Raw genomic sequence first — 13,223 nt, 5'->3', positions numbered from 1 at the left:
GTCCCCGCATGCCACACTCTGTCACCCCACGGATTGTACTCAGGCAGCATCAGAGAGAGAGGTGCTTTGTTTCTAGAGACTGAAGCAAGTAAGACATATACACAGCATGCTGTGGGAATCAGTTATCCAGGATTTAAAGCCTTTCCTGGTCCATAATTGATGTTCTGGAAAACACCGTGGATTACCTAGCGCATGAGCCTCGGTTTTTTTCACCCAGTAGAGGGTGCCGTATAGAAAATGCTGATTTTTGGAAATGAATTTCCTAGGGTTCAAAATACAGGTTTGCCTTATTAGCTGTGTGGCTTTGGGATAAGTCACCTAACTTCTCTGCGTCTCAGCCCTTCATCCCTGAAATGAAGTAAATACCTTGCATACTTTGAGTGACATTAAATATAGCTGAGTTGCCTATTTGGTAAAGGCAGTCAATACATGTGATCTATTTTTATTTCTTTAACAATACCCAAAGGAGATTTAAATAATTATTTGTGGTTCTGTTGTTGACTGCAATCCTTTCATTGTAGGACATGGTGAAAATTTTTGTTGACATTTTGTTAATGGAAACTGAATCTCTCATTTCCTCTTTTTTTTACTGTCTGGCTTTTGGGTCTCTTATGACCCTTGTGAGTGCCCTATATTGGCATATGCATGTCCTGTTCTTGCTCATACTTGAGAGGTATTAGCTCCATCTTGGACCAGTCCCTTTCTTTAATTAGGACCGATGAACGAACTGCAGAGAAATCCCAACTTCTACAACTCTAATTGTGACAGTTTCAAATTTTCAAGTAAGAAGTCTTCACCCACTGCTTTATGGCTTGCAGTAGTTCTTTCTCTTCCTATCTGCTGCTTCAGAGATCCTTGTACATGTGGAAGTTGTACACGTACCCAGGTTGGTCATGTTGGAAATCCTGTCCTTTCTTTGGCAGAAAGTATTTTATACACTGCCGTCTCTTTGGGCAGGGAAAAAACAACTTCCAAGTCAAGTGCTACTTGAAAGAGGTAACCAAACCCCCGCCCCCCCGCCCCCCCATCCCTTATAAGACTGTACTCCGTGGTTACCGCTTGTGACACATTTTCAAATGGACCCCCCAGTGGCTGCAGCTGTGATTAAAAGCTGTCTGCTCTCTACCTCGCTGGGGGTTTGCTGTTTAACCATGTCAAGCACATATATATGTGGGCTACAGCTGCATCATGGAAAAGGTAAAGGATTTTGTAACATGAAAAATCAAATGAGTAAATGAATGACAAACTCCTGAATTTTCGAAGCTCAAGTCACTGAGACACTAGTTGGAAACCTAGCCATGGATGAGGTACATAAAAGTAATTTAAAGAAGAGGAGCTAATGGTCAGGAATATACACCATCTGCCAGGACATGTTTTGCACACATCAGCTAGACTGAAACATCTTAAAGATTTAAGTGCACTTGAACTTAGCAGCTGCATTTCAGCTCCTCTATGGCATTCAGGATTCAGTTTGACCATTCACAAATAAAGCAGGAATAGAATATTCTTTTCTGAAGTCTGCCCAGATACTCACTGATACATAAATAACCATGTTTGGCTTATCACGAGGGTAGTGAATGTCATTCTCAACCCAAGTTTTCTTTTAACACCATCTTCAAAAATGCTCAAATGAGCAGTGTGGCCACAGAGACTGAATGTCTCAAATGAGTCACATCCCCTTCTTTGGATCAGAGAGACTGAGGATTCAATGTTTCATAAAGTAAAATGAATGTCCTAGAATTTAAACCTGGACACTCTCCTTCATGTGGAGCTACGAGGTAAGGCAACGTTCGTTCCCTTTCCTGCCTTACCCTTCCCTACTCACTGAATCAGAAGAATCCAAACACGTGTTCTTTCTTAGCTACACAGGAAAGAAATTGGGGGAAATTTGGAGAAAATTGTGTCTCCTTTCCCCTCTGCCTGTCCCATTCTACGCCCCCCCTCGCCCCCCATTTTCAAGTGCTCCAAACCTCTGCCTCCAAACACAGTAAATGAAATGCTAATCTATCACCAGCAAATTTAGGCTGACAATACTGTGCATCGACCGCATTGATGACATTGATTACATTTCAAATATTTACAATACAGTGAGACAAGCTTAATTTATTCTCTAAAGAGTTCAAGGTAGGTCTCACCGTTTTCGAGGGGGAAGACAATGGAGGAATGTTTGTGGTTGCTATCTGCAATAATCTGATGCTGACAGAGAGTAGTATTTTATTTAGTAATTAACAGTGTAAAGGGGAGAGAAGCTGTCATGTTGGTTCTTAAGCTGGGGAATGTGATGAAAGATGATATCTGCGATCTCATCCTTTCCACTTGTTTAGGATTGTCAGGATGAGAAATGTCAGCATTATGAAAGCTCGGCTCTGCTCTTGATATGATAAAACCCTTCAAAAGCCAGTCTTCCTCGCTTCCCTTGTCCCCCTCCTTTCTCCCTCTCTCTGCACTTGCTTTTTTATTTATCCTGTTTTGTTAGATGGCAGAAATATAATTCTTTTCTTTCTTCCTATTATAAGCCACCATTTTTGTTTTATTATATGTTTCACAACCCCTAATGCCCCACTGAAAATTACCTTGTTAAATGACAGTGTTTCAAAGCCATGAATCCTTTCCACCATTCCCTCAGAGGTTTGAAACAGTCAACAGACTGTAAAGAATAAATAATAAAAAAGTATTGATTATTTTGATGACTGTGAGATTCAATTAAGTATTAATTTTGCCCTCCAGTGGACCTATCAAGGTATTCAAAAGGGAGGATTCAGCTCAGCTAAATGCGTGCTGAGTGCTTCTGCCTTAAATAGGGAGAAAATGTGTTTACCTACAGTATTTGAAGAAGAAGTGCATTGATGCACAGAGTCCAATATTTAAGTGCTGTGCAAATTAAGCCCTGGTGACAGTGACATTGTTTTCTGTGGTATGAGTATTGACTAAAGAAGTGCATTTGATGACAGCTTAAACTATTTGTATTGATTAACATTTTCATAGATTATCATGTGTCATATCAAATTCACTTTTCAGGCATGAATACATTAAAAAAAAAATAACCACAGGCAAACCGCAACCAACGTAATGATGGGACAGGGAGCGTGCGGCCCCACCTGCTCTGGCACTGGTCACCTGTTTCCTGCTCAGGAACCATTTAGGCGTGAACTTGGCAATAAATAGCTCCCAGATAACGCAAAAGGGGCACTTCTGGCTTTTCTGCCTCTGATATCGGTGCCACCACAGTATCATGCGTCTTAGTTAGCAAGTGGAATAAAAGGCTTCCCTTGGAAAATATTGCTGAACCTAAAATGCCCTCCTAATGAGCTGAAGATAAAGCAGTTTTAAAATAGTGGGGGGTCAAGTTTGCCTTTTCGGAGGTGATTTTTGTTTTCTTTTTCTTTAATGCTCTGGGCATAGGGTGTTCTAGGTATCCGAATTGTTGAACAGAGTTTGTAAGTATTTTTTTTCCAATTCCTTTCAAAAACTGTAAACCAATTTTCATCTCTTTTGTTGTTTGCTTTCAAATGTTCATTTGATTTGGGGTCAGCTGCAGTCCCAAATCTGGGACCAGCCAAGTCAACTTCTAAAGGTACTGCTAGAATTTACATAAGAAATCTCTTTCATTCCATTGAAAGCCTTTGGAAGACTCTTTTCTCCCTGTCTCTTTTTTTCTGCTCTCGGGATAGGGTTTAATTGCTTCTCCCCCAGGGAGAGGGCTTCCTAAAATAGCCCATGGGTCCTCCCTAGGGTGCTCCTTCCTTTGAGTCTGTTGCCGAAGTACAAACCCCGCACTTTTCCCCCCACCCTCTTCCCGCATTCAAGACAGCACAAGGTGTAAAAACATTCGCACAAAAGCACATCCCACAATTAAAGCTGTGTTGGTTAGGTTGCTTTCAAAGAAGTTTTTCCTTTCCTTTTTTTTTTTCCCCTCTCGGAAGCCTCCTGCATCTCTCTCATGCTAGTTGAGCTTTAATAGGGTGGGGAGGAATGGAGAACTCGGATCTGTAATAGCTCTTCACTTGACTGCAGCCAGCAATAACAGCGGGAGCAGTCAGAGATAAGAGAGAGGGGAGAGAGGGAGTGTGTGTGTGTGCAAGAGACAGAGAAGAGGAGAGGGAGGCAAGGACTCGCACACACTCAAGCGGCCACTTTTTTTCCTCCCCTGCACTCTTTTCCCCCATCCTAGGATCCAATGATAGCTGGACAAGTCAGTAAGCCCTTGCTGTCAGTGCGGAGTGAAATGAATGCGGAGTTGAGAGGTGAGGACAAGGCTGCTACTTCAGACAGCGAGCTGAATGAGCCCCTGCTTGCGCCCGTGGAATCAAATGACAGCGAGGACACTCCCAGCAAGCTCTTCGGTAAGTCTGTCTAGGTATTTCATTTCACTCCTACCATGGTGTCCGGAAGAGCCATCCACACCCCCACCCCTCCTCTTTTTTTTTTTTTTTCCTCCCCCTGTTGTTCATTCAATTTTCTTCTAAGTACCAAAGAGGAGCTTGGCATCTTGGAGGGGGCTGAGCCACCCCAGCTGATGCCAGGCTGGCTGGGAGGGTGTCCTCCAAACTTTTTCCGACCAGCAACTTCCTCCTGACCCTCTGGACTGGTCAGATATTGCTAGCGTCCCCAGGCTAGAAATCACTGGGGAAAAAAAAAGAAGATGAAAATCATCATCAGGAAATCAGTTCCATTGTGAGAATTGGTTAACGTTTATTGAATAAATATCGACTCGGTTTCGGGTTGCTTTGCCGCCTTTTGTTAAGGGGAAGGAGAGTAAAGAGTTATTATCTGTAGTCAAAAGACCAAAGAGGGGAACTGAAAAAATATCAATACTGGTCATTCTCTGCAGGTAAACAAAGGTGGCTCCTGGTATGGCTCAAAGACATAACATTTTGTAATCACAATTAGAATGAACGTCTCTTCTTTTTCAAGCGTGATGAGGAAAGAAAATAGGTCCATGGCATCCCTCCCCTCAGCCATTCCCGTTTAACAGATGTTTACAGCCTCGTCCTAAATGTGGAGGCAGCCCAGATCCTTTTTAGAAATCTTTGTTTCGTAAACAAAACAAGAACAAGCAGAGTGCCACTCCAGCAAAGACATCTGTCATTCAAACAGATGACACTCTGTAAGCCAACTCAAGCAACTGTGATCTCTAATCAGAAAGGGGACCAGGCTGTGTTGAGGTGTGTGACTGAGTGATGGATGGTGATAGATGTCTCTGCTGGAGAAGCACTTCATGGGATAGAGTGACATTAGGTTTTCAGAACACTTGCTCCTGAAACACTTGCTTTTAATTATTTCCAAGTGTTTATATACTTATGACACTGAATATATATTATATATGCACATCTATAACACATACTAACCTGTTCACACTTATATATACTAACCTGAGATATGTATATATATATATATATAGATCAGGCAGAGAACAAGTTAAAAAACAGTCAAGTGCCTGAATTTTCAAGAAACACAGCATCATGGTATAGACTGCTTTTTTAAGAAAGTTATTAATTCAATTAAAAAGATAAGCTGAAAAATGCAAAACTATAGAAAGAAAGCACCTTAGATAGTTTGGCAACTTCAGGCCAGCTTCAAAAGACGAGCTTTCATCTGATTTTAAATACTCACTCAATCCAACATTAGAGGAGTGTTGCAGAGAAACTTTCTGTATCAGATTTTCTGTTGGTAAAATGCTGTTTTATACTTAAGAGTATAATAGATGCCAGTTACAAGAAATTTGGTCCTATGACCCTTTCTTGGAAAAGCAGCAGTTTCATCTCTGACATAAATTTTCCATACCTAGGCATTAAGGTTTAGCATTTTCACTCTCAAGAAATATTTTGTTGTAGTCTAAGTTTTTATCTGTGTAGGAAGAGTTATGTCCTAAAATACTCATTTCATTTCAAGGGGTTAGTGAGAGAAGGCAGATAAAATTGTAAATTACAGGAAGGCCAAAGTCGGGCTCCAGGCTCTTTGATGTTGAATATACTAATACCAAGCAGTTTGACTTTTAAAATATAATCAATTATGAATTCAACATAATTGCAGATAATGAATTATGTGTTCTTCAACTTTGCGTGTGTTTTTTAAAAGTAAATGCTCTTTGTAGACTTTGACTTGAAACCCCAAATTGTTTTTTTTTTTCCAAGTAAAGCAGTTACTTTGACTTCTCAACATTTGTTTAGATTTTCCAGTGTTGAAAATTGTCATAGATTTGTTATGTCACCTTCTACTGATTGGCGTGGTGTGTAGAGAAATAAGCTTTAAAAAAAAATCCAAGGTGGGTGGGCGATCAAAGAAATTTGAATGAAAATTTCTTTGAAAATATATTCTTTAAGTGGAATCTTTATGGAGTAAACTGAAGAATCATAGTGAAGTTTGAAAATCTTAATAGGTTTTAGATGATACTCGTCTTTACTTTTTGGAATGCTCACCTTCTGAGTCTGTGGCTGAGAACCCTGCAAAATCTACATCTTATATCTAATATATCTTGTTTATTCACTTAATTTTATTTGATCTCTAGAGTGCTTTTTAAACACAATGTGAATATTTTCCAGTTTCTATTAGATAAAGTAGAAACCAGTAGATGAGCAGTTTTGAAAACTTAAGAAAAAAACTGAAGAAAATATGAGACAGACAGACTAGAAAGCGCCCCAGAGGGATGCCTTTTTTTCCAAACTGATTTTCCTGTGAAATTCTGATAGATGGAAAATTAAATTGAATATTTATCCTGTCCATTTCATTTAACAATAATCTTGCCATTTATTATCTCAATGTTCTTGCAGGTTTCCTTAGCTACTAGGTCTGTTCTGCTCTCACCTTTAAATATTATTGGGACTTAGCATTAGGAATTCCAGTTTATGTAACTGGCTAAAACTTTTTAGTATAACTCTCTCAGAATTTTTCACAACTTTGACAACACTTAACTGATACTGATTTAATGGACGATTATTATTTGACCTGAGTATGTTCAAGTTTCTCATTTTTAATATATGATTATGATTATACTCTTCTCTTGGTAATGGAGAATTGCATTCTTACTAAATAACTGAAAGCGTCCAGGTTTATCTCTAAACAATGATTTTCTAACTTATTCTCTCAAACCATGCTTCATTTATAGCATGTTCCTTGTATTTTTTAAAACCAAGCTTCTGGAATGAAAGAAGATTAAGACAGTTTTTTTTTGTCTTATGATCTGCTTACTTTTGTGGAGAGACATTTACTGACAGGAGACAAAAAGTTCCATTTTTTATTGTAACCGAAATTTCAGTATAGAGTTCTTTGGAGCTCCATCCTCGTTTTGTGTCTTCTTAAATTCGCAGTCCAGAGGACAAGTCTGTTTCTCTCACAGTATGACACCTTCAGCCCAAAAGTACAGGAGAAAGGCTAATACAGATGCCCTCTATGGATAAACAAAGGAAATTCCAGGAACCATTGGGCCTTTCATGCCTCTCCTTAAATTGCACCTCTGCACTTCACAGCACCCAAAGGGAAACATACGGTACAGACTGTTTCAGTGCTCTGAGCGTCTCAGCACACCAGAAGGAGAAACCAGCGGCCATATGCCAGCCTAAGGAGAAAGTTCAGAAAAGGACCCTTGTGTTTTATAAAGTAATTACATCAGAGGTAATGTTTTGCTTAACTTGAACAGCCATGGAAACTAAAGTACACTTAGGAGAGATGAATTCACATTTCATTGAGAAACATGTGGTTAGCTCGTTCTCTGTGATATCATTAAGTAGTGCATTATTTGTTCTTGTAAAGACTGTGGAATAGGTCTTCCCTCTTCAGTTTCTGACTTTGTTATGCTAAGCTCTGAGCCATAGAAACAGTATGGAGGAAGAGTAGACTTGCACATCAGGAAGTATTATCAGAGAATCTGGTTCTGTGTCTCCCTGTGTTTCAGCTTCATGATCAGATGAGTGATGCCTCACAGGGCCAGTCATTTAATATGCGATGAGTGATGTCCATATTCGAAACCACTCTCAAAACTGCCCTTTGGCAAACAATCTCAAAGGGAAGAGGTTGCTGTGTTTCTCTAGTGACATTTATAGCACTTGTGTCAGTGTGGTGCTTCGTTTTTAGTTATGCCCATCAAGAATTCAATGTTCCACATTCAGTCAAGTTGGATGCTAAAATTCAAATGGGAGCATCAACAACTTGGTGAGGAAAATGGCCCCAGAAAGGATAAAAATAATATATATCCCTAGAAAAATATCTGTACTAAAGTTTTCCCATGCAGTCACAGCAGCAGAAGTGAGATCATATAAAACATGCCCTAAATATTTTCTCTCATATATATTTGAAATTCGAAAGATGATTTATTAACAGTCTTCCTCCTGGGAATATTTTTATTGTTTCAAGTTAAACCTTATGATTGCTTTTCTTGCAGTCCCAGCTACCTTGTGTGGCTGGGTTAGTTGCTTACTTATACCCACTGCATGGGAAGTGGGCACATAGCTCTAAAGCCTTGAGCTGAGACATAAACAAACAAACAAAACCATTTAAAAGCATTGTACCTGAAATAAAAATTGGTGGTTGGTTTTCTCGTACGATAGTGTGGGTTTTTAGGTTAAAAGCAATTGCATGCAATGATACTTATAAAGGTGGGTATTTTCAGTGTCATTTGTTTATAAACTATTGCAAAAGGATTGAAAGTTGGGTCAGTGATTCTTAGCCTAGAGAATACACTCTTTATGGGGTTTTTCTTTTCCTTTCCTTTCTGTTATCTTTCTCATAGAAACATGCATTAGGAGATTTTTTTTTTTTTAAGTTGCCATTCAGTTTGACTTGATTAGAATTTATGGCAGTGGAGTCATTTCCAATGACAAAAGGATAAAGAACTAAATTGTCTGTCACCCCTTGAGACAGTGGTCTCTGCAGGTCAGCATGGAGGTCATTGGTGGGGCGTTATAAGAACTGCGCTTTGTGGTAAAGCTGCCTCTTGCCTGTGCATTAGTGAAGACCTTCATCATGGCATCACTCTGTTACTTTATTTAAACTTCTTTCAATGTCTTGATATTTATAATATTCTGATAAAATAGGCTGGGGCCAAGGAATCAGTAATGGGGCTTAAGCCCAAGAGGGATTTAGCTGGGAGTTGATAAGGAAAATTCCCTAGAGAAATAGATGTATTGAAAATATGTACCATGCTTTGGATCTTTAAAAGTTTCAATATTATGGCTATTGAAAATAAATACTAGTTTTTCACTGAGGAAAGTGTGCTTTGCTAGAAAAACCTTAAAATAACATCTTTTAAAGTCAACTAATCTGAGTCAGAGATTAGAGTTAACCAGTGATTTAAAAGAAACCAGTAGAAACCTCAATTTGCATAAGTAAGTGAGGTGCACGATAAGGTATTTGTCAAAAATCAATTCTGATTTCATAGTCAAACAAGCCCATGCGGTGTTGTTCTCTGACTACTGAGTGGGGAGTGCGCCTTTAGGGGCATTTCTTAACATTTAAGAAAGTCTACTGCACCAAGGTATTTCTTTATAAAATCCTTTGTGTGTGCTTAGACAAATCAAGTTTAGTGTCCCTCCCCCCACCAAAAAGTATTAATATACTGCACTGATAAATAAATCCACTTTGAATAGCACTAATGTGTAAGCTTGGAAATAAAAATAAATTCCTATGAAACGTCTCTGATGTTCAAACTTCTCACCATGTTCTCACTATGTTACATTGAACTATGTTCATTTCCATGGGGCACTGTGATGGACGAAAGTGCACCATATGTGACATAGATTGAGTGGGAACTTTCTCAGTGTTTTCTTTTTCCATCTCTTTGCCATGCCTATGGTACTGAGGTCAGACCTCTGTATAAAGACTGAAGTTCTATATTGCAGTATCTAAGGATGTTACTACTTCGTAATACATTAGTGAATCAAAATGCAGATACAAGTTTACACTTTTTCTTTCATTTTGATTGCTAGAATGCTTATAGTTTGTTGTCCTTGTGGTTATATGGTCCTGTAAACAATTGAAAAGAAGATGAAGTATTAGAAATTACATTACTCTGTACCATCACCCCTTCGAATGATCCCTTTTTAGTATTTTTAATGTCTGGGAGGTTTTGATTTAAAGGTTACATGACATTATAGTATTTTTGTAGTTCATACAGCTTGGTTTATGTCATAATTAATAAATAGAGGGGCATTCTGGATTCAGGCTCCCAAGGCTCAGCCCTTTGGTAGATTGTTTTCTTTTCTAATTGCCTGATTTAATGACAGAGTAGTATTCTTTCCAAGAACTGACCAAATAAATATTTCTCCCGCTTCAAAAATGAGATATAAGTGACTTTTGGCAGTGGACTTTACTGGTTATTAGACAGTAAACAGATAATTTGTGAGAGAGCAGGTATTTTCTTTGATTGGCGACCTTGCTGGTTTATGTTTGGGGATTAATAATACATCAGACATTCACACATTAAAAAGAAAGTAGATGTGAAGGAGGAAGGATGAAGGATGCGGCTCTGCTATTGGGCTGCTCCTGATTATCTGGGGCCTCCCTAGGAATGGGGGCTGTCGGAGGAGCCAGTGCATTTGCCCAAATTTGCACCTGGCTCCACCTCTCATGTTTCTTGATTTTCTTATGCTAAAGAAAAAGATAGCAAAGTGTTTATACCAAACTGGCACCCTGTCAGGGGGCAATCTGTGTAAAGTTTCCTGCTGTCAGGTTAATAAATTTTTTAAAAATATCCGAAGGCAGAGGTAGCTAGAGAAAGCTCATAGTGATAGTTGCCATTCTCCACTGGATGGGTGGATGGGTTTCTCTTTAATATCCAAAGTGGCTCTGAAATTTTCTTGTTTATTGCCTTCCTAGGTTCTGTACTTTGCTGGTGTTTTTGTTCAGCTGTCCTCTTATGAAAGCCATTTCAGTCTTACTTTTTAAATGTTTTTCCCATTTAAATTTCCAATGTCTTTTCTTTGAGAAGGAAATAAGTGAGCATAGTTTGTTTTGAAATGGTATTTTACAGTTGCACATATACCCTATGTGATGAGCCTGAATGAGGTTCTAAATCCGTCAACACTGGGCTTTTCTTTGAAAATAGCTTCAAGTAATGTTTATATTAAAATTCATTCATAAAGTATTACTTGGGCTTTGACATTCTGGGGGCTTCTGATGAGGTGTGTTTATTAAACCTGTTGACCTGACTCAGTATTTGAAATGTAAACTCCCACCTTCTGCTTCTCAAAATCAAGAGAAAATGTATCTTAAAAAAATGATACAAGTGAACTTGTTTACAAAACAAAAATAGACTCACATAAATAGAAAACAAATTTATGGTTACAAAAGGGAATAGCAGGAGGTGAGGGGAGATAAATTAGGAATTTGGGATTAACATATACACACTATTGTATATAAAACAGATAAACAACAAAGACCTACCATATAACACAGGGAACTCTGCTCAATATCTTGTAATAATCTATAATGGAAAATAATCTGAAAAAGAAAATATATATGAGTACATATAACTTTTGTAACTGAATCACTTTGCTGTACACTTGAAACAAAGATAGCATTTTAAATTAACTATACTTCAATAAAAAAATGATATAAGAAAAACATTGTCCATCTTAAAAAAAATCAGATTGCCTACAAATATGAAACAAGGGCACACTAGTTTGGTTACATCTCTTACTTTATATTGTGACACTATTGTGCGCTATCAAAAATGGACCAATCCTTTTTAATGTGAACGCAGAGGTCAGGAAAAGTAGCACTGAATCACTTTTGGTTGAAGAAATTTGTCACTCTCAGAGAAATAGAAATTAACGTTTTAAGTAAGTGCTCAAAGATCATTTTTAAAAACCACCTTAGTCAAGGCACATAACTCCTCTTTTTAATCATTAACTGATACTTAAAAAAAATCCTAGATGTTAGATGAATATATATATATATATATTTCATTTGAGTTTTTAAAAGAGAGTCTAAGCTCAAACTTCTCTTATTCTTTTTTTTAAAGTGCTTTTAAGGTCTTAGAGTGGCAAGAACATACTGGTTTTTATTTTCATTAAAATGAAACAACAACATACCTGGAACAACATAGCTAAAATAGTATGAGTCACTTTTATTAGAGGACTGTACTGCTATCAAAACTATTTGAAAATAGGAGAAAAAATGATCATATTACAATTAAAGAAACTAAGTAACATCATTACATAATTAAATACACTACATAGACTTAAGAGTTTTTTTGTACTGAAGACCATTTGAAAATGGGATTCTATAATGAAACCTGCATTCCTTAAGATAGTGAATAATTTAAAACCTGCTAGTTTAGCCTGAGAATGAGGTAAAATATTAAGATGTTTTTAGGACATTTATCATGGACCAATGACACCTGACATGAAACAATGAAACAATGTAATGAATGTGTTCTGAGTGCTTTATCTTTTTCTGTGAAATAATAGTATTTTCCAGATTGATGTACTTTTCAAATATCTTGTGTTATTTTAATTTCATCCTATTAATGAGGGGAAAAAAAAAATCAGGTGAGATAAAAGTTTGTGAAAGTCAAGAAACCCATATTTAAAGATCAGTATTAATACAGTGTTTTAAATTAACAATGCACATTTTCCATTTTCTTATCACTTCTATATTTTATCTGTGTTTTTCTGCATTTTCTTTCTAAGGCACTATGGATGCACAGTGGATGACTGTAACACTACCCATGGAAAGCATTTCTGTCTACTGTGTGTTCTTCTCTGTTCTTTCTCCTGTGTTTGTGTGATACTTCAAATTGTCTTGCTAAATTTGTAATATGCATGTATTTTCTCTATCATAATATTAAGAAAGGCACCCACACGTCACTTAAATGTCCTTCTCCCATACCTATGTATATTTTAAAAAATTGTTTCCAGATAAAATTAATAGCTCGCCAATAAAGGACAACTAGTTATATTATAGCATTGCTTCAGGCACAGTTGGGCTGTAATCCAAGTTCCAGTGTCTTCTTTGAAGCTGCTATTCACTGAGCAGAGGAGACAACAGGATTTCTCAGAAGTTGTGCAGTTTAATTCTGTAAAGAGATTTGGGCGTTTCTATACATTTTTATTTATACGGAACAGATTTTAAAAACATGCAAAACTTGCCCATGCTAAAGAAGATTCTAAATATTGGGAACTTAAATATTTGTCTACTTGTGGGATATACATATGCTACAATGTAATATTTATCTTTTTCTTTTTTAAAGTAAAAGGCATTTGTGCCATAGACAGTAAGCACAATTT

General features: G+C 37.5%; 1 protein-coding gene across 3 annotated transcripts in view; it reads left to right on the top strand.

The window, feature by feature from the left end:
- Window positions 1–13,223, top strand: part of POU6F2 (POU class 6 homeobox 2) — a 487,346-nt gene that overhangs the window by 100,781 nt on the left and 373,342 nt on the right. For all 3 annotated transcript variants that reach the window (XM_043463543.1, XM_043463544.1, XM_043463542.1), the window contains exon 2: window positions 4,172–4,343. In XM_043463543.1, coding sequence (XP_043319478.1) covers window positions 4,178–4,343 — 166 coding nt within the window. In that variant the 5' untranslated portion in view covers window positions 4,172–4,177. The remainder of the gene's footprint in view (window positions 1–4,171; window positions 4,344–13,223) is intronic.

The sequence above is a fragment of the Cervus canadensis genome, chromosome 3 (genome assembly GCF_019320065.1).
Source record: "Cervus canadensis isolate Bull #8, Minnesota chromosome 3, ASM1932006v1, whole genome shotgun sequence".
NCBI lineage: Eukaryota > Metazoa > Chordata > Mammalia > Artiodactyla > Cervidae > Cervus > Cervus canadensis.
Note: the sequence above shows the minus strand (reverse complement) of the source record. Positions and strands in the feature narration are given on the sequence as shown.